This window comes from Salvelinus sp. IW2-2015, linkage group LG28 (assembly GCF_002910315.2).
Source record: "Salvelinus sp. IW2-2015 linkage group LG28, ASM291031v2, whole genome shotgun sequence".
NCBI classification, from domain to species: Eukaryota; Metazoa; Chordata; class Actinopteri; order Salmoniformes; family Salmonidae; genus Salvelinus; species Salvelinus sp. IW2-2015.
In genome coordinates, this window is record NC_036868.1 from 7,558,779 (window position 1) to 7,585,520 (window position 26,742).

The 26,742-nt window shown below is 43.1% G+C and overlaps 2 protein-coding genes across 2 annotated transcripts in view; one reads left to right on the top strand and one right to left on the bottom strand.

Annotated features, from left to right (window-relative positions):
* Positions 1 to 307: 307 nt before the first annotated feature.
* On the top strand, positions 308 to 6,283 carry LOC111954497 (gap junction Cx32.7 protein-like). The gene is made up of 2 exons (XM_023974277.2): positions 308 to 2,434; positions 2,548 to 6,283. The coding sequence occupies exons 1-2, from the start codon at positions 1,070 to 1,072 to the stop codon at positions 2,584 to 2,586; spliced, it is 1,404 nt and encodes a 467-aa protein (XP_023830045.1). The 5' UTR covers positions 308 to 1,069; the 3' UTR covers positions 2,587 to 6,283.
* Positions 6,284 to 8,648: 2,365 nt separating this feature from the next.
* Positions 8,649 to 26,742, bottom strand: part of LOC111954617 (transcription regulator protein BACH2-like) — a 124,604-nt gene continuing 106,510 nt past the window's right edge. Inside the window, exons 3-5 of the mRNA XM_023974483.2 lie at positions 24,426 to 26,003; positions 14,306 to 14,512; positions 8,649 to 10,238 (exon numbers count right to left, since the gene is read on the bottom strand). Of these exons, the coding sequence (XP_023830251.1) occupies positions 9,753 to 10,238; positions 14,306 to 14,512; positions 24,426 to 26,003 (2,271 nt within the window). The 3' untranslated portion in view covers positions 8,649 to 9,752. The remainder of the gene's footprint in view (positions 10,239 to 14,305; positions 14,513 to 24,425; positions 26,004 to 26,742) is intronic.

Sequence of the window (26,742 nt, forward strand, 5' to 3'; positions counted from 1 at the left end):
ACTTTATTTCAGAGTGATTGTAAGGACACATTCTATTTGATGATAAATCAGGGTAATGGAATGGGATCATGAGGTTAGAATCCCATTTGGGTGTATTATTAATGGTGGCTATTGCAACCACACAGTACCATGCAATGTAAAATGAAGTGTTTCATACATTCCCTAAGGATTTATTTTCCTGTTTCTAATAACTGAAAACTATTAAATGGTTAACTAATTTTCAGGAATCTAAATGGCCTCCTAAATATCAATGGCAACAAGGTGAATTTTTTCAAATTGTGTCATCTGTTAAGGATGGAATTCATTACATTAACAGAACTTGGTCAGCAGGCTTGGCGAGACTAGTCCAATACCTGAAATAGTTAACTTGGGACATGACTCATTGATCATTCTGTCTGGCCCAATTGATTGGTCCCTTTGACTTGGTCAGTTGAATACAATTAGTTGTACTACACATGCAGATTTATATCATATCCAAACATAATCACAACCTATAGTACAAATATTTGAACATTTAAATAGCATGCATTTGACATGTATTGATGTCCAGAGCTTGGCCATGAGATGGTTGGCAGTATTGGTAACATGTCCTACTGTGTCTGTGTGGTGTCCTGCTGTCAACAATTGTGTGGTAAAACTAGCCCCAGGCCATTGTCCAGTCGCTTGGTGGATCGATCCTCGCATTTTATGAGTCCTGCTTGCAACAGATTGGAGAGACATTCACTGTAGCTATGCTCAGAGATGGGTTGCCTATCTCTTCAATCGGTGGAAACAAARGTTTAATTCTACCAAATAATCCGTTCTTTCTGAAGCAAGTGGAACACAACCTAGTTGAAATGTAAGTTAATTCTAACTCTTAAATCCTTTGAGATGTTTTATTTTATTTTGCCTTATTGGATCAATCAATTTAGTAAAAAGCAATTGTTTTGCAATCATGAAAAATATACACAGTAAACCTTTATGAAATAATTGCTTATACTGTAAGATATTTATGTTATACTATGGCCCAGTGGAAGTTTGTTAAATCGTTATTTATTTTTTTACAGCATAAGGATATGTGAAACAGAAGATGGGGGATTGGAACTTGTTGGGGAGTATCTTAGAAGAGGTACATATTCATTCAACCATTGTGGGAAAAATCTGGCTAACCATCCTTTTCATATTCCGGATGCTCGTACTTGGTGTGGCAGCAGAGGATGTTTGGGACGATGAGCAGAGTGAGTTTGTGTGCAACACGGACCAGCCTGGGTGTAAGAATGTGTGCTACGACGATGCATTCCCCATTTCTCTTATCCGATACTGGGTGTTACAAATCATTTTCGTGTCCTCTCCCTCTCTGGTGTACATGGGACATGCACTGTACCGTTTAAGGGCCCTTGAAAAAGAGAGACACAAAAAAAAAGCTTTCCTGAAAGCAGAGCTAGAGGGCGCTGAGCCCATTCATGAAGACAGACAGAGAATGATAGAGAGGGAGCTGAGGAAGCTGGAGGAACAGAAGAGAGTAAGGAAAGCTCCACTCAGGGGCTCCTTGCTTCGCACATATGTTTTCCATATCTTGACGAGGTCGGTGGTGGAGGTTGGCTTCATAGTCGGACAATATGTACTCTATGGCATTGGGCTGGATCCTTTGTACAAATGTGAGAGATTGCCTTGCCCAAACAGTGTGGATTGCTTTGTGTCCAGACCAACTGAGAAGAACATTTTCATGATCTTCATGCTCGTCATCGCTGGGGTTTCTTTGTTCTTGAATCTCCTCGAGATATTCCACCTGGGAGTGAAGAAAGTCAAACAAAGTCTGTATGGAAATAAAGGTGCAGATGATGACAGCATAGTATACAGGTCCAAGAAAAACTCCATGGTCCAGCAGGTGTGTGTCCTTACAAACTCATCTCCCCAAAAGATGATGCAGTTCACTCAGACAGCTTGCACAATGGATGCTGTCCCCTTGTACATGCCTTCAGTAGCTCCTCACAACGATGGTGGTGGCACCAACGGCTCAGAGCAGTACCCTAGACAGCTGGGGGCCGTGGAGCGCTGCTACACCCTGGACCAGAGGGACCACTCATGCAGCAGTGATGACTCCAACGGGCCTAAAGGCTCAGGCCAAACTAGGCACGACGGAGCACAGCCACCACCTTCACTCATGGCCAGCCATATGGAGATACCAGCAGCCCTGCAGAACCAGCTGCGCAAACAGAGCCGGGTCAGCGCTCTGCAGGACTACAGTGACATGAGTGATTCACCTGACAGTGACCACTATCCCACGGCGAGGAAGGCTAGTTTCATGTCCCGGGGACTCTCTCAGACCAACCTGGCCAGTCCTCCTGATAGCCCTAACTCCGGGAGTGGGGCGGACACAGAGGCCAAGCGTATCGCCCAAGGAGAGAGCCCACCTATGACCCCGCCTCCAGCCAGTGGACGAAGAATGTCAATGGTAACTACAGCCATTACGCAACATGCTCTTCAAAATTAAGGATGTATTGTATGATTCTCATCATGTATTTCTAAAGAATCAGATGAAATAACTGCATGTTTTCACTCTTTCAGAGCATGATTCTGGAACTGTCTTCAATCATGAAAAAGTGAGAACTGGCTGAGGGACCAGAAGGATCTGGGTGGGGACCCTGATCGCAAAGCGACACTTCCTTCTAATTGCCTAATTGTATTCATAATAACATATGTATAGAGCTCGCAAGTTTGTAATCCTAAAAACTGGAAAATTAGTTACCACTGTTTCGTTCAGCCATTCCTATGGGGGAAATGAATAGGGAAAGAATGGGGCTTTAGGATGAACACCYAAAATAAGGTKTTCGTAGCTCTTCTACYTTTTTGTTCTATGAGATAATATCAGTCAGTTAACATGACCTTTTTGAATTATGAACCCTTTATGTGCTTGTTTTGATTACATAAATGCTTCGAAATTCACAAAAAGTGACAGCTGTTGAAGATGATCTCATAGAACAAAARGTTTTAGACCTACTAAGCTTGTGTTTAATACAGACCTTATTTTCGGGCATTTATCCAAAATGCCTCAACAAAAAAAAACATACATTTTCCAAAAGGCTTTGGCCAACGAGCCATGTCGGAGTTAGTTCCTACAAAAAGACGKCATTACTATTTCTCTATTGTGGACGAGAAGTAAATGCTTTAGTACAATTATGTTGGCATGGGTAGTTCTAATTTCAATTTTTTTATTTGTCACATGGTATCATATTTAATATAATTTTTGTGGAATTTATGAGTGAAAGCTACTTTTAATTACATTTTGCACATTAAAATGACATTTGGCTTAAAGTGAGCATGTTCATATGATGAGACATTGGCCTTCTAAGGAAATTCTTACATTTTTAAAAGACTCATMGCTTGTGATCGCTAATACACTTAAAACACTGTGGGATATGATAACCCCCACTATACAACATTTTTGAAAGCACTTTGATATTGTTTACTGTACAGAATGATGATAAAGTTGGAGATAGAAGGGCTCTTCAAAATCAACAAAATGTGAATTTATTAATGAACCATTTTATGGATGTTTTTTCTCAAAAATGCATTATCTTCAACACTTGTCATCTTTCTTGATATCGTTGCTGGGTTTTTCACGCTCAACAGTTTCCCGTGTGTATCAAGAATGGTCCACCACCCCAAGGACATCCAGCCAACTCAATATTAGGAAGGTTTTCTTAATGTTTTGTGCACTCAGTGTACAGTAAGAGTATGATTGTATAAAATTGAATGACATACTGTTTTACAGTTGTATATATATGATGAAGGAAACAAAATGTCTTTGCATTTGCCGATATAAAAAATGACCAAATAATGTACATGATATGTTTCTTTATTTCATAAACAGAAATGGTGTCTAGACAAAAATGTCATTTATATAACACTAGCAATTGAAATGAATGAAAATGGGGTTTGCACAATACCGTGTTTAAAATGGTTAATAAGTCATTTTAATTCATTAGGGTCGTGTAGCATTTCAAAATGAAAAAAGTAAGAACTCTTAATAGAGAATAAACAAATAACAGCTATTTCATATTGACAATATTAACAAAAAACTGTTCTAGAAAAACGAGAGAAAATTACTTTGTGACTACAAGCTGAAGAGCTTTTACATTAAAAATAATGAACCAAAATCTACTAATACAATAATCCATATAATCTGTGTAAAAAGCATGTAGAAAAAACACCTGATGAAGTTTGCTGATACAGTCATTGACCAGTAATGAGAGGTATGAAGSATTTCACAGGTAGATAAGTGTGAGAAGGTCTGCACTGGGTGTGACTCAGGGATGGGGGGGCGTAGGCCCCTGCATACACTCACTTCACTTGAATGTGAACTATGGCCTCTGCAAGTTCTAAGGCAAAAATTGGAGGTMCACTTGTATCCATGTAKCTCTGAAACATCCCCAGTTGAATGAAAAGACAAGTTGAGAAAACACATTGTTTTTTGTTAACAGAAAACTAACCTTCAGTCCAATTTTAACCTAGCAATTTCTATTTACATGGCAAATGTAATAAACACATCATGACATGTAATACCGTTTTGTAAACATATCAAACTTTTCTTTTACTCCTAAAATGATCTCAGCCTGTGCATTCAATCAGGATACCAGTATATTGTATTATAAAGTTGAGCAATTTGTGAAAAAGGCAAGTTTTGTTCATCTTTTCAAAAGAACAACCTTTGGAGTTGGAGAGACAGTGTTTTTTCTTTCAAAGCAGCACACAAAAACAACTAAAACAAACAAAACAGTGAAACAAAACGAGAAATGAATACAGCACAAAAGCCTCTCAAAAAGATAATGCATTCAATGCACCTAGCTTTACAACAAATATCCACCAACTAATTACCATAGCCAGTTAACAAATCAAATAACATTACTGTTTTTTGAGTTTTGGCTTGTAAAAATCTGCAGAGGTAAGGAACTTGAGAGAAATCCCCCAAAAATATTGTATTTACTACCAAAACAGAATTCAAATATATATGTATGTTTACTCCAATGTATTGAGTACTCTCTCTGCAGCTCTTAATGAGTTTGATCTGTATTGTGCAAAGCTTATTATTCCGCATTTGTAGAAATTAGCTTCAGGAGTATAAGACCAGAGGTTAGAAGTGAGCTAAACTTTCAGACACTCAAACAAAGCCAGAAACCAGCTAAAATACAAAAGTCTGCTACAGATTCAGAAATTGAGAAATAAAATGCTTGGCACCCTGAGACGATATACAAGACCAATGACTAGTCCTGGTTTAGGTCAACCAGACAAATCTCTGTGTGAATGAGATGATGACACACAACAAGCTTATTTGACCCGTAATGCTTMGGGTAACTGTAGAGATGACCCGACCATGTACTACTTTCAACCATTGGTCACCATAGTAACACCCCATACAGCATAGCAAGCATGGAGTAGCTCTCTCAGAARTAGAGAGCTAAGAGGTCTGGACTGGCAATTGACCGGCGTAAGGAGCTACATTAAAAACCCCTCATTACTTTGTATCACCTCCCACTGGGCAAAAACTGTTTGCATCAATGTTCTTTACACGTAATTACAACACAACAATTAAATGTGATGACAGTGAATCAATGTGGAAAACTGATTGGATTTGCAAAAAGTCATCAACATAAGAGAATTTTGTAAATTTTTCACCCAGCTTTTAACCTAAATTCAATGACATGGTCAACTTTTTTATTGATTACACATTGCATTTACATTAGTCGACAACTCAACCAAATGTATATCAAAACTAGACGTTGAAATAATGTCTGTGCCCAGTGGGCTTCTATCTGCATCCACCAACCTTTACTGTATATCAATCTTGGGGCTCTAGGTAGAGAATAAACAATGATGAATTATTGTACGTACAGTACAAACCAGAATTAGGCTATGCACTCATTGCTATCCAAAGAATAACATCGATATTAATCATAATAGCATTATAAGGCCATCTAACAACAGATATTGAAAGATATCTGTTGATATAGCTTTGATGGGCCGAGGACAATAMAAACTTTTTGAATTTCAATCCATTTTCCCCCACATTGTCAAAGTGTAGCCTAATGAGAGTGTGCTTTCTGGTGGACCATTATGCTTTCCACTTTTATGTCAAAAACGAGAAAGAAAAGGTACATTTATTGGGTAGGAATTGCATATGATTTGACAAATGTGTTTCCTGTTTTGTACCTGATAATGGAGACTGATGTATATTGTTCCAATACAGTGATAGCATATGAATCAGAGAAAAGCCAAAGTGGAAGAAGAACCTCGCAAACAACAATTACAACTGCTCTACACTCCTTCCTTACATAAGGAAAGGGGGGATACCTAGTCAGGTGAACAACTGAATGCATTCAACTGAAATGTGTCTTCTGCATTTAACCCAACCCCTCTGAATCAAAGAGGTGCGGGGGGCTGCCTTAATCGTCATCCACGRCATCGGCGCCCGGGGAACAGACGCCATTGGACATGCATCCTGTGTGTATTAATATTTGGGTGCATGTTTTAGTTGTCTAAGTATGACTGTATACGGATCTAACTAAAATCTTAGGGAAACTTATCTAAATGGTCAAATAATCAGACTAGCACACTGCCAAACACAGACATACTCTACAAAGCTGCACTCTAATATCACAACAGCTTTCGATATCAGTCAAGACTAGAGTATTACACAGCWGTGTCCAAGAGGGTGCAACAGGGTAACGCCAAGAAGAATTTGCAGACAGTCATCAAAGTGTATATTTAAGCAATAAGGCACGGGGGGGTGGTATATAGCCGATATATCATGGCTAAGGGCTGGGCTAAGGGCTGTGCTCATGCATGACGCAACGCCGAGTACCTGGACACAGCTCTTAGCCGTGGTATATTGGCCATATACCACAAACCCCCAAGGTGCCTTACTGCTATTATAAACTGGTGACCAACGTAATTAGAACAGTTAAAGTACATGTTTTGTCATACCCGTGGTATACGGGTATGACGTGGTATACCATGGTATATACCACGGTATATACCATGGTATGACAAATACCACGGTATATACCATGGTATATATACCATGGTATATACCATGGTATATACCACGGCTGTCAGCCAAGCAGCATTCAGGGCTCAAACCACTCAGTTTATAATATCGCTCTTTCCGACACTGTATAGCTTTTCATCCTGAATGAAGTTAAAGCTATGAGTAAAGCTTTTTATTCCAATTGAATTCACTCACTGTAAAGACAGCTTCTGTCTCTATTTCGCATTTTTTGTATTTTCAAGCGCATCCCTGTTCAACAGATACGAGGATTATTTCTGTATATTTATGTTATAAATGTAATTATATACTGGGTGGTTCGAGCCCTAAATGCTGATTGGCTGACAGCCATGGTATATCAGTCCGTATAACATGGCTATGACAAAACATTTCATTTTACTGTTCTAATTACATTGGGAACCAGTTTATAATAGCAATAAGGCACCTCGGGGGTGCCTAAGAACAGCCCTTAGAACAGCCCTTAGCTCTGGTATGTTGGCCATATATCACAAACCCCCGAGGTGCCTTATTGCTTAAATATTGTTCATCAAAAGATGGACTAAATAATTTAGCTGAGCACTATTGTTAGAAGCAAACATAAGCTAGACAAAATAACTAGGTAAAATATACAGGCAGCATGCATTCACATCACAGAATATTATGTTTTCAACAAATGTACAATCAGGGCAAACATGTTACTATATCATGCTTTCACATGAACTCAAGTCCCAAATAAATGATTCAATTCTTAAAGAAATACAAATATAAGATGTGAACACTCTCTAAATGTTATGTTGGCTTCCTTTTTGATAATACATCTGATTGCTTTAGGTTTTTGAATGTAATGTCTTCATAGATATATTTATATCAATAAGATGTTTTAATTTAAGTGCCAATTCAAGTGCTTCAGTATCAGTGTTTTCAGGGTTCTGAACCTGACGTAGACCCTCTATGAAGTGCTATAGGATCTAGTTGCAATGGAGTGTCTGGTGCTGGAAGGAAAGTGCCTGATCTTGAGCCCAGATTCATTGGAGAAAGTATCCATAGTCAAATATAAATATTTTGTGTATGTTTTTTTGTTACAGACAGAATATCTGTCCCTCAGCTTGGAAAGGTGTCTACTATCAAACTTCTCGACAACATTGAAACATAACACTGAAGATATTCAATGGGTGTCTGGGAGAGGGTTCACCATCATACATAAAGCATCTTTAAATACTGATAAAAAGAAAGAAAGTTTCCTTAAAAACACAACAAGCCTAAACTATTTTTCACATTTCAAGAGGTGTCAAAGTTTGAATGGATGTTGCTCAAGCCAGGGATTAATAACATACTTTACACTGTCCTCACCAGCAAGAACATCTCTGTGTGTGTGTGGTGTTGTGTGTGTGTGTGTGTTGGTTTGTGTGTGTGTGTGTGTGTGTGTGTGTGTGTGTGTGTGTGTGTGTGTGTGTTTGTGTGTGTGTGTGTGTTGTGTGTGTGTTGTGTGTGTGTGTGTGTGTGGTGTGTGTGTGTGTGTGTGTGTGTGTGTGTGTGTGTGTGTGTGTGTGGTGTGGGTGTGTGTTGTGTTGTGTGTTGTGGTGTGATTGTGTGTGTGTGTGTGTGTGTGTGTGTGATATATATACACACACATTGTGTGTCAAGCTGATTTCCTGAGTTTAAGAACATCCACCCTTATGGGGAATTTTCCTTTAATCAGGAAAAAGCTAAGCAAATATTTTCCCTTAGCAAAAAGGTACTTGATATAACCCCAGTGAAAAAGAAATGTCTAAGCCACTACCTGTACAATATTACTGTGACAGTCACCATGCGCCATACATTATACGTTATTATGTTCTGCCCAAGCAAGCACTTGAAAGTTACCATTACAACATCCAAATACAATGATTTTGCTGATGTGTGGGAACATAGCTATTTGGGAACCACCTGCCAAATCATTCGTTTTTCTTTTGCGTTTCAGTGCTGAGGAAGGCAAAGGAGGAATGTTAAGGTACTGTCTGTACACATCGTTTTGCTGTACAAAAGACATTTTTGCATATGAACATTTACAGTCTGCTTCAGAAACCTCTCATATACAGAAGCTGTATTCTTATTTCCATGAATCATGTTGAACATTCAGAAGATATTTTCCTGAGTTTGAATTGRTGTGACAAGGGCCACAAGAGAGAGTGAGAGAATTAGAAAGATAGTGAGATAGAGAAATAGAGAGGAAGTGTTAGATGTAGAAATAGTGATAGGAAAATAGACAGAGTAGGAGAGAGTGAGAGAGAGAGAAATAGAGAGACAGAGAGATAGAAACTGTAGGTAGATCGAGAGACAAAGAGAGCTGCTGTTAGGTCCATTGAGGTTTGAATTGAAGATGTGATCTTTGCCCATCCCTGTGAGTAGACTGTATAGATAGAGAACAGTGTGTCCACTGTAGAGGTTGCTTCCTGACGGGGCATGGTGGAGCACCATTGTGAGCGGAGTTTTGTGTGGGAAGTCCCTCCTCTCTGTCATGGTTACAGAGAGGAGAATACCTGGAGAACAGTATTGCTGTTAAGACAACTGTAGTGTCAACCTATAAAAAGACAACAAAAATACATAAATAAAAACAAACAAAAAACATGTTGTTTAAAGAACACTGGTAGAGGCTGAACATCTCACCAACCCAGAGGAAGGGGTTTGTCAGAAGAAAATAAAAACTAGAAATTAAATAATAAAAAACATATATTAAAACCACAGTTTACTAAGTACAGTCCTTTCTCGGCTGTTCGTCAGTTGTACATTTATCAGTCATTTCCTGGCAGAAGTCTACCGTCACCGTCTGATTGGACTGTTCATTGAACGAGAGCCCCGACTCCATGTATAAACGTGGCTCCTGGCCCTCTGCCTCATTGCTACCTGGCCCCCCATCAGCCCCATTTCCCATGGCCCAATCAGGCTCGCTCTCCGAGGGCCCGGAGGACTTGAGGAAGCTGGGCTCCGGGGTGGCTGAGCTGGAGTGGGTGTTGAGGTCAATGCTGTTGGAGGCAGCATTGCTGGCAGTGGTGGTGGTGTTGGTGGTGCTGGGCTTCAGGACAGGGCAGTGGTGGTTCAGGGACTGGACCTGCTCCGGACTCAGCTGTCTGTCCCTGCAGACCTCCTGGGACAGACAGGAGAAGTTCTCCCACAGCTCGCCCATACACTCCTTCAGCTGGTTCCTCTCCGTRAGCAGCTTGTCCTTCTCGTTCACCTGATAGACACAAAAGTTAATATTAATGATTTTATTTATTTATTTTACATTTGTTTAACCAGGGAGGCAAGTTGAGAACAAGTTCTCATTTACAACTGCGACCTGGCCAAGATAAAGCAAAGCAGTTCGACACATACAACAACACAGAGTTACACATGGAGTAAAACAAACATACAGCCAATAATACAGTACAAAAACAAGTCTATATACAATGTGAGCAAATGAGGTGAGATAAGGGAGGTAAAGGCAATAAAATGGTGGCGAAGTAAATACAATATAGCAATTAAAAACACTGGAATTGTATATTTGCAGTAGGTGAATGTGCAAAGTAGAAATACTGGGGTGCAAGGGAGTAAAATAAATAAATAAATACAGTAGGGGATGAGGTCATTTTTTGGGCTATTTATAGATYGGCTATGTACAGGTGCAGTGATCTGTGAGCTGCTCTGACAGCTGGTGCTTAAAGCTGGTGATGGAGATGTGTTTCCAGTTTCAGAGATMTTTGTAGTTCGTTCCAGTCATTGGCAGCAGAGAACTGMAAGGAGAGGCGGCCAAAGGAMGAATTGGCCCTGGGGGTGACCAGWGAYATARACCTGCTGGAGCGTGTGCTACGGGTGGGTGCTGCTATGGTGACCAGCCAGCTGAGATAAGGCGGGACTTTACCTAGCACGGTCTTGTAGATGACCTGGAATCAGTGGSTTTGGCGACGAGTATGAAGCGAGGYCCAGCCAACGAGAGCGTACAGGTCGCAGTGGTGGGTAGTATATGGGGATTTGGTGACAAAACGGATGGCACTGTGATAGACTGCATCCAATTTGTTGAGTAGGGTGTTGGAGGCTATTTTGTAAATGACATCGCCGAAGTCGAGGATCGGTAGGATGGTCAGTTTTACGAGGGTATGTTTGGCAGCATGAGTGAAGGATGCTTTGTGTGAAATAGGAAGCCAATTCTAGATTTAACTTTGGATTGGAGATGTTTGATGTGAGTCTGGAAGGAGAGTTTACAGTCTAACCAGACACCTAGGTATTTGTAGTTGTCCACATATTCTAAGTCAGAACCGTCCAGAGTAGTGATGCTGGGCGGCGGGCAGGTGTAGGCAGCGATCAGTTGAAGAGCATGCATTTAGTTTTACTTGTATTTAAGAGCAGTTGGAGGCTACTGAAGGAGAGTTGTAATGATGAGGACTAATGTCATGAGCTGTGGTCTGACAATGAGCAAAGAGACACATACATACTGCTAAGCCCTTTGAGACTGCAGCTAATGTTCTGTAAACACTCCACACATCCTCTAGCAGCAGTATGAACTATCAGTAGATACATAACGAATGGTAGTCATTTCTTCATAGCAACATAAAGATTCACATGGCCTATATTATTTGCTCCCTAAGCATATATTAAATCATTTGTTTCAATCGTGAGCATACTGTTGATGAAGTTTGTGATGAGCAAGCACTTTCAGGGTGCTGTGTGCACTGAGGTAAAAAGGAACTATGGTGGTGGAAAGAGGTTTGATGATGATGTCTCATATATAAGATGCTGCTGGGGGATATCAAGGGGAAGGCTGTCGTCCTCTGTGGAGAATATAGCACTAGTGTGTGTGTGTGTGTGTGTGTGTGTGTGTGTGTGTGTGTGTGTGTGTGTGTGTGTGTGTGTGTGTGTGTGTGTGTGTGTGTGTGTGTGTGTGTGTGTGTGTGTGTGTGTGTGTGTGTGTGTGTGTGTGGTGTGTGTTGTGTGGTGGTGTGTGTGTGTGTGTGTGTGTGGACGGTTGACACACATACACATCAGAGGCCGCAGCTCCACCACCCTCACAGAAAAAGCATGGCAGCTGCCTGTGAGAGACCGCCATGCCATGGAAACGCGGGAGCAAGGAGGTACAGATAGGAGAGATACAGCCAGGACTCTACTGGGGATGCTCTACTCTATAATGAAGTCTCCTGCCGGCCCCTGCACCAGCCTCCACACACCTGACTGTACATGGACAGCGTGGCAGCTAGACGGCAGTTAGCTGGCGTGAAAGTGCTGACACAATGGTGTTGATATAATTAATATCACTCTATCCCAAGGTAATGTTTGTTGCGCTGTCAAAAATGTTATCATTAGTTAAGTCCAGGGAGAGAACTGTTATATATAGACACTACATTGTTCTACTACTCTACGGTCTTTTGCAGGGGTGTCAAACATACCGCCCGCGGGAGTCCAATCTGGCCCGCGGCTGGTTTGAGTAATAAAAATAAAAATATATATACAGTACCAGTCAAAAGTTTGGACACACCTACTTTTCTCCCCCAAAAATCAATTAACAGGTGTGCCTTGTTAAAAAATTATTTGTGGAATTTCTATCAGTTGTATTGTGACAAGGTAGGGGTGGTATACAGAAGATATCCCTATTTGGTAAAAGACAAAGTCCATATTATGGCGAGAACAGCTCAAATAAGCGAAGAGAAACGACAGTCCATCATTACTTTAAGACCTGAAAATGTCAGCCAATACGGAACATTTCAAGAATTTTGAAAGTTTCTTCAAGTGCAGTCCCAAAGACCATCAAGCGCTATGATGAAACTGGTTCTCATGAGGACCGCCAAAGGAAAGGAAGTCCCAGAGTTACCTCTGCTCCAGAGGATGAGTTCATTAGAGTTAACTGCACCTCAGATTGCAGCCCAAATAAATGCTTCACAGAGTTCAAGTAAAAGACACATCTCAACATCAACTGTTAAGAGGAGACTGTGTGAATCAGGCCTTCATGGTCGAATTTCTGCAAGGAAACCACTACTAAAGGACACCAATTAGAAGAAGAGACTTGCTTAGGCCAAGAAACACGAGCAATGGACATTAGGCCAAATTTGAGATTCTTGGTTCCAACCACCATGTCTTTGTGAGACGCAGAGTAGGTGAACGGATGATCTCCGCATGGAGGAGGAGGTGTGATGGTGCTTTGCTGGTGACACTGTTGGTGATTTATTTAGAATTCAAGGCACACTTAACCAGCATGGCTACCACAACATTCTGCAGCAATACGCCATACCATCTGGTTTGCGCTTGGTGGAACTGTCATTTGTTTTCAACAGGACAATGACCCAACACACCTCCAGGCTGTGTAAGGGCTATTTGACCAAGAAGGAGAGTAATGGAGTGCTGCAATTAAGATGGTTTGGGATGAGTTGGACTGCAGAGTGAAGGAAAAGCAGCCAACAAGTGCTCAGCATATGTGGGAARTCCTTCAAGACTGTTGGAAAACCATTCCAGGTGAAGCTGGTTGAGAGAAAGCTATCCTCAGAGCAAAGGGTGGCTACTTTGAAGAATCAAAAATGTAAAATATATTTTGATTTGTTTAACACTTTTTTGTTTACTACATGATTCCATATGTGTTATTTCATAGTTGTGATGTCTTCACTATAATTCTACAATGTATAATAAAACTTGAATGAGTAAGTCTGTCCAAACTTTTGACTGGTACTCTATATATATATTTGGGAATGTCTTGTTTGGGGAAACAAACTCAATATACTTTAAAATTAATAAAACTAAATGGAAACTGTGTAGAAATGATAATGGACCTACATTCATACAGTTTCTTGACTGTGTCCAGCTCGCTAATAATCACCAAAATGAAAGCTAGACAGTCAGGGAGCATAGAAAAATCCCAAAACTATTGACAGAGGACATTTTTTTGRACATTTTTACCGCAAGGAAATATAACCCATTCTCAATGTACCATCAGGACCTCGTTGAAGACCGAATGCGGACCCCGGGACAAAATTAGTTTGACACCCCTGATCTATAGAAAGCAGTGTGATTCTTTATGTGTTTACAATATTATTGCCTGCCTGTGAACTGAACCATCACAGGGGGAAAATGTATGATCAAAAAGTTGATTAAAAAGAAGAAAGCAATGTGTGAAAATGAGAATAGCCTATGTGTGAAGAAGGAGGCAGTTGTCTGACAGTGTGTGCATGTATATATGTGTATGTGGAATGCCAGTAGGTCTACTGTATATACTATGTACTGTAGCCTTTACAGGATATCTCTGAGAGAGGATGACATGTCATGCAGATCTATAGACACACTCACCAGTTTTCTGATCTCGCACTCCAGGTTCATGATGCAGTCAAGCTTCCTCTTGCGACAACGCTGCGCTGCGATGCGGTTCTTACTCCGCCGCCTGATGTCATGGATGAACTCCAGCTGCTCTGAGGTCAGTTTGTGCATTTTTACCATCATTTGGAAGTCGTTCCGTGGAAGATTTGTGATTTGATTAACAGGGAAAGGAAGTTTTACCTGCCAATAAAGAAATTGAGAATTACTTTTCACATCTGACCTTATACAGCGTTGACTTACATTTTTTTATTGAGTAAATGAACAGAGGAGTTTGGTGACTAGACATGGAATTCCACATTTCACCAGGAGATGGCATAAYAGCACCACTGTCAGGACTAGAGCTAGAGAATGTGCCTCCATAACACGTGTTTAGTAAGCCTACAACACTCTCTCTCTTTCTCAACCTCAAATATTGAACTTGAAACCTATTCTCAGGCAGAGGGGGACAAGGTGATCTAAGAAACTAGTATCTCTCCATCTGTCCCTGCTAACTTGGAAAGGTGCCAGCATGACAGATCAAGGAGGGACAAGCAGGGACTTGTCAACCCCATCCATATTGGTGTCAGGTGATATCTAGAGGGCATGATATGTATAGATATAGATATGTAACATCTATACTATCTACCTGCAATAATCCACAGGGACTGCAGAACAAAAGAAACATGCAAAGCCGTGCTTTCTTTGACACCTACAGTCACATAGAGTGCAACGAGGGCCTGATTAATGAAAGGGCTTACAGGGGCTGAAGTCCCGGGGCCCAAGCCCGTAGGGGGCCGTTAAGGCAGAGTGCAGCTTTGTTTTCTTCTGCAATAAGTGAGAATTTGCCCCCCCCTTGATGGCAAGAGAAAGTACATTTCCTGAAATTCTACACATTTTGCCATGACTTATGCCATGTTAATGATATCTGAGTGAAAGTGACTAACAAAATCAATGGGGGGCCCCCTGGAGGTCAGGTCCCCGTCTCCTGCGTGCCTGGCTGGTATTCGGCCTTACTACAAGTTTAGATAGCTGGCTAAACTAATTTACCAATCTAAAAATTGTTAGCTGACATGGCTGATTGAGTGACTGTCAGTGACTGATATATCAAGAGAAAAACTGCTGATGCACAACAAAATTTCGAAATTGCACCTTGTGAATTCTACCATTCAAACTCTCAATAGAAGGTTGAGACCTCAACTGAGCCCCCCCCCCGCCCCAAATAAATAATTTGCAATATAAAATTCTTATAATTGCTAAATAAAAATACAATTTCCCCCCATWTTAGTTGCATGGATTCGCTAACAATATCCTGGAGGATGTGATCATTTTTCTCCCACAGAGCATCAATAGACAGATTTTTCTGCTCTCTCAGGTACTGGCAAACCTTTTGATACAGATGTAGGATCTTAATTTGAGCCAGTTTGCTACAGCAAGAACATAATCCTGCAGCAACAGGAAATGCAAATTGTTATGAGGTTTATAATTAATGGACATGCAGGAAAATTCACAGCAAAAAAGGAGTGATCAAATTAAGATTCTACAGATCCACCCCAGCGAGATCTCACAGCACCAGAGAACTGTAGCAGAGTATCTTGGGGGAGAAGAGATATGGCAGAGAGGAAGATAGGAGAGGAGGAATAACAAAGAGCCAGAGTAAAACAGCCAGAGAGCTTGGCAAGATGAGAGGAGCTGCCATTCTCCTCCGCTCTGCTCTCTCTCCTCTTGGCTGCCTCTCTGGAATAAAGTCAAACGGGAGGGAAAAGGGGCGTCAGCTGGGTATGTTAGTGGCCATACTCTAGCTCAAGAGCAAAATGTTTAAGTAAACCAAAAAAAAGTTGACTAAAATCATTCCAATCCCGATTAAAATACAATGGCTGTTAAGGCCTTTTCTCTCTCTTTTAGAAATCAGAGAGCAGAGACAGTACCAGTTTGTTTTTCCGGTCAGCTGCTTAGGCAGTGTGCTGCTTGCTTTGAATTTGATATCTGCATTTGAACTCGGCCTTGTAAGCCTTGTTGTAATCTGATAGCCAGGGGTTCATTGAATTGGGAATTGGGAGGTGGGGAAMCCCTCCTTTTTGGTGCTTATTCGAAACAAAAATATAGTTTATTGCTATTKAAATATATGTTGTGATTGTTGTAGGCCTAATTTATATTTTAATTAATTCGCCCAGTAGGCTAGTGCAATTTGGTATCATGTAGCCTATTGGTATAAAAACACAACTGAACAACTTGCTATTTAGAGCATTTCACCATGTCCTGATTTTGGCTTCTAGGCAATACGAATTGTAGGCTATAACAAATGTGCATTCTCATGCAGTGACAAAATRATAATTGAGATAATGCAAATCATTAAGGATTACCTAGTTGGGCTAACTTTTTAACCTCTTGCTGTAGGCCTACTTCATCATCATCCTCTGCCTACATCCCCAACCCCTACCTGTAGCCTATCATCCTCTGGTATAGTGCATGTCAACCTCTCACTCTATCAGTCTTGTTTGTCCATCTTCTTCAATAAAAATTAGATATTCTAACAGATCAATCTTGCTGGCAAAACATAATTAAATATTGCTAAGTTATTTATCTGTAGTGTGGATGTAGGGATGTTTAAAAAAATATATAATGAGCACCGAGACGTACAACTTCTATGTAAGCAACACAATAACATCAGACAGAGACAAGCAGGCCCAGGGGAAAAATGACACGAGCCGCCCCCTRGTTGGCTACTATGTTGCAATATCAATATTCTTGGAGCAGCCTTGTTGATACAAAATGGTTKAATATTCTCAGAARCGCCTCGTTGATACACCCCACTTCTCCAWTCCCTACTTTAGTGAAATMACGCCACCAGGAGGGAGCGAGGGAGGAAGGAGAGGAAAAACYTCTCACTGCTCTTTCTGTACCAGATGGTCCCATCACCTGGGGTAAGTGCTTCACTTCAGAGGACAAAGCAAGGTGCCTATTCACTGAAATCACTCTCCACTGAAAAGCAAATCTAGATGTCAATTTATCCCAGAGAGAGAGAGCGAGAAGCTTGAATTTCCTCATCAGAAGCCCTCAGTCCTTTGAGACTTGTTGAGACCATTTCTCATGTGCATGTAAACACATTAATAAATAAATAATGGACCAAGCCTATCAATGCCACACTGGGCCCTGCAGGCTCCCTCCCACTACTAGCCAGGACATGGCAGTGGTTACATGGCGATGGAACACATCTTGCCTGCCCCGTGTGATCTAAACGAAGAGAAGATGACTCTATCTGTGATTATGACCCCTCTGAGTGCCATGTAATGATGAGCGATAGTTATAGAGTTCTACGGAGTGACCACACTGGTGTAATGATGGGGGCTCTTTCACTGAGACAGGCTAGAAGAGGAAGGGAGGGAGGGAGGTGACGAGGAAGGGAGGAGGGGACGTACAGCCAACCACCTTTCTACAGCGAGCAAATTTGTGAGGTTATTTTCTTTTTTCTTCCTGGCAGTGGCGCACAGCGCKGCGCAGGAGGGATATCTAGGCTATATTTAGTGGCTCCGCCAGGGGAACCAGTCCAGTAACAAGGCTAGGATGACAGAGTGCAGCTCCGACGACAGTCATAAATTCAGACCCAACATGTTCTGGATTCTCACTACCCCCCACCCCCCTCTTTTTATTCTTCCTTCTCTTTTCCTTCCTACCTCCCTCCTACCGTCTCACTGTCTCTGGGTCATTATGCTCCAAATGGGTCCTGGGTGAAAAGTAGGGCTCATCTGTTACCCGGGCAGCACTGTGTGTCTTGTCCCGCTCTACTCTACTTTCCTCTCCCCTCAGACACACAGAGAGAGGCTCGGCAGCTGGCTGCCTGCAGGTCCAGACCTGGGCCGAGCCCTGGGAGTCAGATGCATGGGCGGCCCGACAATGACAGTGGGTTCTGTGCAGCCTGACTGCCAGTGTTCACATGCAGGGTTGGTGACCCACGATGAACCCTGGGAGGGAGTTTAACACTACATCGTCCTGTGCAGGAGAGAGGCATGCAGCGCCACCTACTACTGTGTCCCTTCTCATCTATTGACACAAGCCCTGGGGAAATAAATACTCCCAATTTTCCAAGCAATTTCCTTTGAAAGTCGAAGCAATTTACTAAAATGGCCGTCCCACTCTGATTCATTCTTAAGGTCTAACCGTCTACTATTAGTTACTCCTGCCTGATTTCTAGAGTGCCGCTATTGTGACTGCGGCTCTATCTCTGCATCAAAAAGAGAACTTTATCTGGTAAGTACGATCAACATAAATGTGAACACTAAAGTCTTTCTATGTTGACTCTATAAACATTTTACATTTACATTTTAGTAATGTTGCAGACTAGCTCAGGGAAAAAATTACACGAGCCGCCCCCTCGTTGGCTACTATGTTGCAATATCAATATTCTTGGAGCAGCCTTGTTGATACAAAATGGTTCAATATTCTCAGAACCGCCTCGTTGATACACCCCACTTCTCCATTCCCTACTTTAGTGAAATGACGCCACCAGGWGGGAGCGAGGGAGGAAGGAGAGGAAAAACGGCAGACGCTCTTATCCAGTAGTGAGTGCATACATTTTTGAAATTTTACATACAACATTTTTCCCAGATCCACAGCGATTAACCCTGCAATAAATCACATGTGGTTTATAACGTGATTAGAGAGCATCATGCATCCTATGGAAATCTGGGAGAAGGTAATGCTCTTACAGAGCCCCCTTTAGTATCTTATAGTATCTTGTTCTCCCGTAAACAAGAGTTATTGCCGGAACCCCCTATGGCAGATGAGTTAGTTAGAGAGGCTCTGTGATGAAGAGATGGGCTGTGTGTACTGCTACTGCAGGATGTCAGGTCCCAGGAGATGGCAACGTGTCAGTGTCCCAGGTGGCCTTAAGACTGACATAGAGCCTGTTGGATCTCAGCTGCCAGCCCCAGCAACCGACCTTCCCCCAATGGGCATCACAACAACAGCCTGACACAATACTCTTGCTGCACACAAGACAAACAACAAAACCTACAATACTTTTGTTATATAGGAATCTCAGCTGGTATCACTAATTTCAGCTTGCTTAGTCACTTCAATGGACAAATAAAAGTCACTTCAATAGACAAATAAAAGTCACTTCAATAGACAAATAAAAAGTGTCACCCCTTCTTCTCACAACGAGCCATCCATAACATACTAATTACTTTTTCAAATACAGTTGGCATGTGGCAAAAGGCTGCACCAAATCAGTATATTGTGGTTTACACTGTATGCCAAATAATATTTTAACCACAGATGCATCATTTCAAGAGTGGAGAAATGCACTTTTTGACTGTCGAAAAAACAGGAGTGATATTTAGGTCTGTGTACAGTACTTCCTGTGTGAGTCACGGGGTTAATGTTTGGTGGTGAGATAGGAAACATTGTGCTGCCAATATATCAACACGACTTCCCTATCACTCCAACCTCGCTCTCAGATCAATGTTTGCAGTGTACTGTGACTAGACGATGTGTCATTGAGCTCAACGCCTACACAAGGGAGAGAGAGAGAGACTGATGTTTTGTGGAAACAGCTCAGAGATCTTCCACCGAGATCCTCTGTGTTTTGCGATGTCTCAGCTCTTAAATTCTCCTTTATCACTGTGAAATCCATATCTGTTTCCTCCTTTGTTGGGTGTATAGTAAAAAAAAAAAGGTGATGTTTTATTGTTCACATACAGTTAGTACGGCACCTCTGGAGCAAATGAGAGGTAAGTGCCTTGCTCAAGGGCACATCGACAGATTTTCTCACCTTGGGTATTCGAACCAGTGACCTTTCAGTCACTGTCCCAACGCTCTAACCGCTAGGCTACCTGCTGCCCAAAACATTGACTGGTGGTGGAGTACTGAGCCGTATTTAAAAAGGGTGCTGCTCTATTATCAGCTCCCCCTGTCCACACAATCTTATTCATTATGATCTGAAAAGGCAAAACTGATCCATGATCAGCTCTCCTAGTTTGAGACTATATGATTACAGGCCCTGGTTCAGCTTACATATAGGCATACCCTCTCCTGACCCTATTGACTGACTCAATATATGTCATATGTGCCAGATGGGAAACAGTTGAACACAGTTAACGTGTAAAATTGTAGCCATTAAAAAGTAACCCCAGAGTAGTGTGGTGTCTGCTATGTGTCACCCCATAACCTCAGTAGCGGGTTGAAGTGGGAGCGGCCAGGAGACCTTGAGTGACTCAGACTACCTTGAATGACTATCGCCTCTCTCAGTCAGATTAGCCTCCAGTTTAACAACTTCCTTCCTTGTCAGAATTCATTGTTTCCAGTGCTGGGGCTGCAGCTATTTTTAACAGCAGCAGCGCCGGGCGCTTGCTCGGCTATCTCTCCCTGAGTGGGACCCGGCCTGGCTGCCATTTGCTCTTTCAACACACAGAGGGAGAGCCAGAGCCTTCTGTCTCCCTGGAAGCTAGCTGTTTGTTTGTACAGCCAACTCACTGGGGGGAAAGAAGAAAACAGCGCCCCAGGAAGCATGAGGTAGCACTTTTGTTACCAGATAAGGCTGGAGCAGAGCAGGGTCGCATTTGGCCCCACACTGAGGCTCATTATGTAAGTGCTCTTTTATGCCTCCACCCATAAGGCCATGTCATAAACCAAACAGTACTGAGAGAGAGGTTCTCACACACAGCAGCAGCATCTGAGACCCAGCACAGCCAGCCAGTCTCATTCATAATACATCTTATCAGCAGCAGGCGACAGTAAAGGGGAATGCTAGCAGATATGAGTCCATGTGGGTCAATAGAGATCTGACAGTGGATATTGTGAGCCACTAATCAACAATGGAGTGTAGTGTATATCCATACATTGACTCACACAAGATGACAAAGGGAACTGGACATGTTTGAAGAGTAATTTTTGGGGCTGCTTTGTCCTTCCTTGACAGCTGTATTGCTGTAAATCTTTTGTCTATAATTTACAGCCGGGGCATTAAGCAGTCCTTCAAACGGCTCATAAATCACTGGGTGTGGGTGCCATGCCTCTAAGGTAATAATTACACATGACTGCTAGGGCCGTTTATCTTGCCGCTCTCTGTTTGTGCACAGAAGAAGACTGGATTCCTCCACAGTCGGAGGCTCAATCCTGCCAAATTGCTCCAACCCCAGTGAAACGGGGACTAGGCTCTGTGAATCTGATCACCATGGCAACATACCAGTTTCTCTCTCTCTCTCTCTCTCTCTCTCTCTCTCTCTCTCTCTCTCTCTCTCTCTCTCTCTCTCTCTCTCTCTCTCTCATGGTGTCAGCCTCAGAAGCGGACAGTCTTATTCCTTCAGGTAAAGATAAAATAAGTCTGCCTACAACAAAACTAAATGCTACAGATGCAATCATTTTAAGCTGAAATTGAAGAGGCATCAGAGGTATTCTGTATGAATAAAAAATATATATACACTACCGGTCAAACATTTTAGAACACCTAATTATTCAAGGGTTTTTCTTTATTTTTACTATTTTCTACATTGTAGAATAATAGTGAAGACATCAACACTATGAAATAACACATATGGAATCATGTAGTAACCAAAAAAGTGTTAAACAAATCAAAATTAATTTTATATTTTGAGATTCTTCAAATAGCCATCCTTTGCCTTGATTACAGCTTTGCACACTCTTGGCATTCTCTCAACCAGCTTCATGAGGTAGTCACCTGGAATGCATTTCAATTAATAGGTGTGCCTTCTTAAAAGTTAATTTGTGGAATGTATTTCCTTCTTAATGTGTTTGAGCCAATCAGTTGTGTTGTGTCAAGGTATGAGTAGGTGTTCTAAAACTTTTGACCGGTAGTGTATATTACATTTTCTTTTTGATGGAACAAAACAGTTTTCATCCTGATTATAATTATAAACTTTGCTAGTCTATATTCTATCTATCCTCATTGATCTCAAAGTAAACAACAACAGTCAGTCTGTTCTGCAGTCAGTCTGGAGGATGTCAGTCGTCAGGCCAGGTGGATTAGGGGATGATTAGGGGATTGGCCATCCTTCCTTGTCAGCAGCACGGCCGGCGCTCCAGGCTGCAGTCTTATTATGACACAACACAGAGCAGACCTTCCTCCACCAAAGGACTTAAACAGCTACATTCTCTTTCATTACACTGCTATTGTCCTATCACTATCACAAACATAGACTTTTGCTCAAACTTAGACTATTATGCTCTATCTGTGTATAACACAACATAGCCTACCTTCACTTTCAAGTAGTGTAGGTGTATATCTAATTGTTGATACACTAGAAATGTCACATACACTATAAGCCATATTTGTGTATAAACAACAAAGGCTACCTTCACCTAGGTGTACAGGTAAGTGCCAAAATAAAGGAAACACCAACATAAAGTGTCTTACTAGGGCATTGGGCCAACATGAGACAGAACAGCTTCAATGCACCTTGGCATAGATTCTACAAGTGTCTGGAACTCCATTGGAGGGATGCAACTCCATTTTGGGTGATATAATGACACCAGGCTTGGGCTATATACCATTTATACCGTATACCGGGTATTTCCAGGCTGTATCACAACCGCCCGTGATTGGGGGTCCCATAGGGCYGCACACAATTGGCCCAGCGTCGTCCGGGTTTGGCCGGAGTAGCCATCATTGTAAATAAGAATTTGTTTTTAACTGACTTGCCTAGTTAAATAAAGGATAAATAAAAAATAAATGTTTAAAAAATTCTAAAAAAAATAAATAAATCTAAGTGGATAGATATCAAGATATCAAGCTTCTTGGTTACAGCAGAGACATTCATTCCCCTCCTGGATCAAGATCCCTGTTGCCTAAATGTTTCTTTTGTTGTTGAAATAGCGCCCCTTTGCTGCACTCCYGTAATACCGTGTACCCCGGTATGGTACAGAAACATTATGATGGTATGAAAATCTGGATACTGCCCATTCCTAGGTGGTGGAAATGCTGTCTCATGCGCCTGTCCAGAATCTCCCATAAGTGTTCAATTGGGTTGAGATCTAGTGACTGAGATGCCCATGTCATATGGTTTACATGCTCATCAAACCATTCGGTGGCCACTCATACCCTATGGATGGGGGCATTGTTATCATATGGGGGCATAGCCATGGTAGACAAAATAATGGCCTGCCCATCATTTTTATWCATGACCCTAAGCATGARGGGATGTTAATTGCTTAATTACTCAGGAACCACACCTGTGTGGACGCATTTGCTTTCAATATACTTWMTATCCCTCATTTACTCAAGTGTTTCCATTATTTTGGCAGTTACCTGTAAATCTAATTGGTAATGCAGTATAAATGTCATGGCACAGCTAGGTGTCTTGAGAATTAGCATACGCAGATTGTGTGGAATTAATTAGAGATGCCAGGTTTGTGGATGGATAATATGAACTAGTTGGCCTGCGCTGCCCTGACAGCTAGGGAGACAGAGATAAAGCCCCAGGAGAAAGCCTTCAGATCCTTAGACAGAGTCCTGACCCCTCCGCCATGGACCATCTACATCTCAGTCATATAACCCTACTACGCTAGCTCTTCCCCGACCACAGGATCAACCAATCACAGCCCTCGACACAACCACCACCTCCTCGGGAGTGTGTGTGTGGGTGTGTGTGCTCAGATTGATCTAGATTGTTCGCTTGATTCTGACTCTCTCTCTTATTCAGTCTCATTACACAGATCTCCAGCAGTGTGTAAAATATATGAATAATATCAAAGCACATCTTTGCCCCTGTTCTGTTCATGGTGTGCTGTAAATCTTTTAGTGAAAATACTCCCGCTTCAATTACATGATGATCTAATCTAATGACTATTAATGCAGACCTGGAGAGCTAGGTCCCCATAGAATTAGAATACTAGAATGGAGATGAACCTTCTTATGATGGGATAAAGGTCAGCAATTTTGGTCAGGGAGTTGGTCAACCATGGTTTACCAGTGCTGTTATATTATATTGTGTAAAATAATGAATTAGAAAAATGTATATGCACTGTATGGTTGTAATTTAATAAGATCTCTATGTAGGTCAGTGTGAGATGATGATGATTAGTCACCAAGGTGAGACTGAGAGTACGAGGCATTGTGTACGTCATGAGAGAAGAGTGTGATAGTGTCAAAGTCACTCACCTCTCGCCCTTGATCGACTCGGCACGACTCGCTGTCACCCTCGGAGAAGGATCCCGACTCGTCACTGGAGTTGGTGCCGTACGATTGCTCGCACTTGATCTTGGGGCGAACCTGGTTGAAGAGGGTGTCCCCCCCCATCACGCCCTGTTCCTGCTGGTCGGCGGCGAGGCGGAGCGCCACGTTGGAGCACGGCGAGGAGGAGAACTCAAACTGGGGCAGGCTGCAGGGTGAGCCYCCGCTCCCYTCCTCCGCGTAGGAGTAGGAGGAGCAGGAGCTGGAGGTCCGTGTGCGGGTCTCAGAGGGCGGCGAGCGCGAGCACACCTTGATTGGCACTGGGCAGCTGGTGTTTGGCAGCGGGCGACAGAGGACCGGCGGGGGCTCGGTGGTGGCGGAGGCGAAGGAGGGGGCACTGCTCGGGGAGTAGGTCTGGGAGCTGGGAAGGGACTGGCTGGCACCAGCCCACAGGCCCATTGGCGTGTGCTCCGAGAGCTCCATCTCCAAAGAGCTCCCGCCGGGGTAGGAATGCGCCGGGGAGCCCAGACGGTCACAGGCCCCTGAGGAGGAAAAGATGACACTGCGGCGGTCCAGCTCCACTTCCTGTTTGCAGACGCCGTCGCAGGAGGTGGACTTCAGCGGCGAGAGCCTCAGAGGGAAGCCGTCTACCTCCTTCAGGGATGTAACAGACAGGCCCAACTCCCCAGCAGTGAGAGGCCTGAAGTCTTTTGTTTTGTGATCTCCCAGAGTGGTTCCTTTGTCTTGGGGGCAGACGCTGGCGAGTCTGTTGGCAAATAGCTGCTGCGACACATTGGGCAGACCCGGCAGGTCTGCTCCTTTTTTGAAGAAGGCGCGGAGGCAGGTGGGGGACTTGCTCCTCTTGGCGGAGGAGGCGGACAACACTGGGACACTGTCCATCTCCATGCCTGTCTCCTTGTCCAGGCCGCCCTGCTCGTCCCCTGACAGGCACAGCGAGATGGCCTCTTCCTCTGCCCGCGGCTCCACTTTGATGTCTGCCACCGGCGACATGCTCTGGCCCCGGACCGCCCCGCAACTGATGCCACCGCTTGTCTCCTTTAATAATAATGTGCTTMGTAAACCTGAGGTACTGGTGTGTGAGGAGGTGTCGTTATTGTGCTTGTTGCAGGCCCACTGGTATTTCCTGTATTTGGGGCAGCGGGGGAGGTCGGATGCTCCGTGTCTGTCGAAGTCCKGTCGTACGTTGCTGAAGTCACTGGGCACCGCCACGGGTAGCCGGTCCTTGTCCGGGGCGCGCCGCAAGGAGGAAAGMGCTTCAGAGCGCCGGCGTGCCCGGGGGGAGGCTGCCTTTGTTGTCGTCTCAGACTGCATGTTCTCGTCCTCGGCCTTGTGGTTGCCCTCGGCCGGCGCCACCTTGTGGCACAGCAGCAGGCCATCCTCCTCACTGCGGAGCTGGGCCTCCAGGAAGCGAAAGCATGAGTCCTCCAGGTTGTGCACGCGCAGGAATTCGGCACAGCGMATGACCTCCTGGATGTTTTCTCTGCTGAGTAACAGCTTAGCAGTGTAGGCAAACTGCAACAATGGGGCGAATCCCCTGGCAGTGACCTGCGAAAAAACAGGGAAATTGCCAGCATTACCATCAGCYCTGCCATTGTTCTGACCCCTTGGAGTGTGGTGAGACAACCCGACAGCTCTAATGACCACAAACAAACACTGTAAAGTACTAAGTTAATCTTTTATCGGGTCAGCACCGAACATTGTAAAAAGCCAGTAAATAAAACCCAGTGGTGCTGGGCTGGTTGGCAGGCGGCAGCTTGGGTGTCCAGTSCGTTTTCATTACAAAAACCCTTTTGACATACTCACATTTCACTGGGCTACCACAGTCTGTCTGCCCTGCGGTGACCTATCGCCCTGCGGTGACCTATCACCCTCCCCGGCGGCTCCCACCCACCCCTGTGTTGTGTTGTGTTGATGTACAGGAAGCCTTTGTTGTCATCACAGACTGCATATAGACTATAGGACCATATGGATTGCAGCTCCTCCTGCTGCTCCTGCTGCTACTGCTGCTGCCTCACTTTCTGTGTCAGTCCCCTGCAGCCCCTCTTTAAGTGCCTGTGAAGCCAAATAGTTTGAAAGACTGCGGCTTATCATTATTGCAACCATGTGGCGTAACCTAGGATAAGAGAGAGGGAATCCTTCAATTTAGACTTAATGCAGGATAATTATGGAAACTAGCCTCTTCTACTGGTTGTTACTGTAGCGAGAGAGACGAGAGAGAGAGAGAGAAATGGGATGGGAGGGAGGGAGGGAAAGGGAGGGGAGGGAAGGGAGGGAGGGAGGGAGG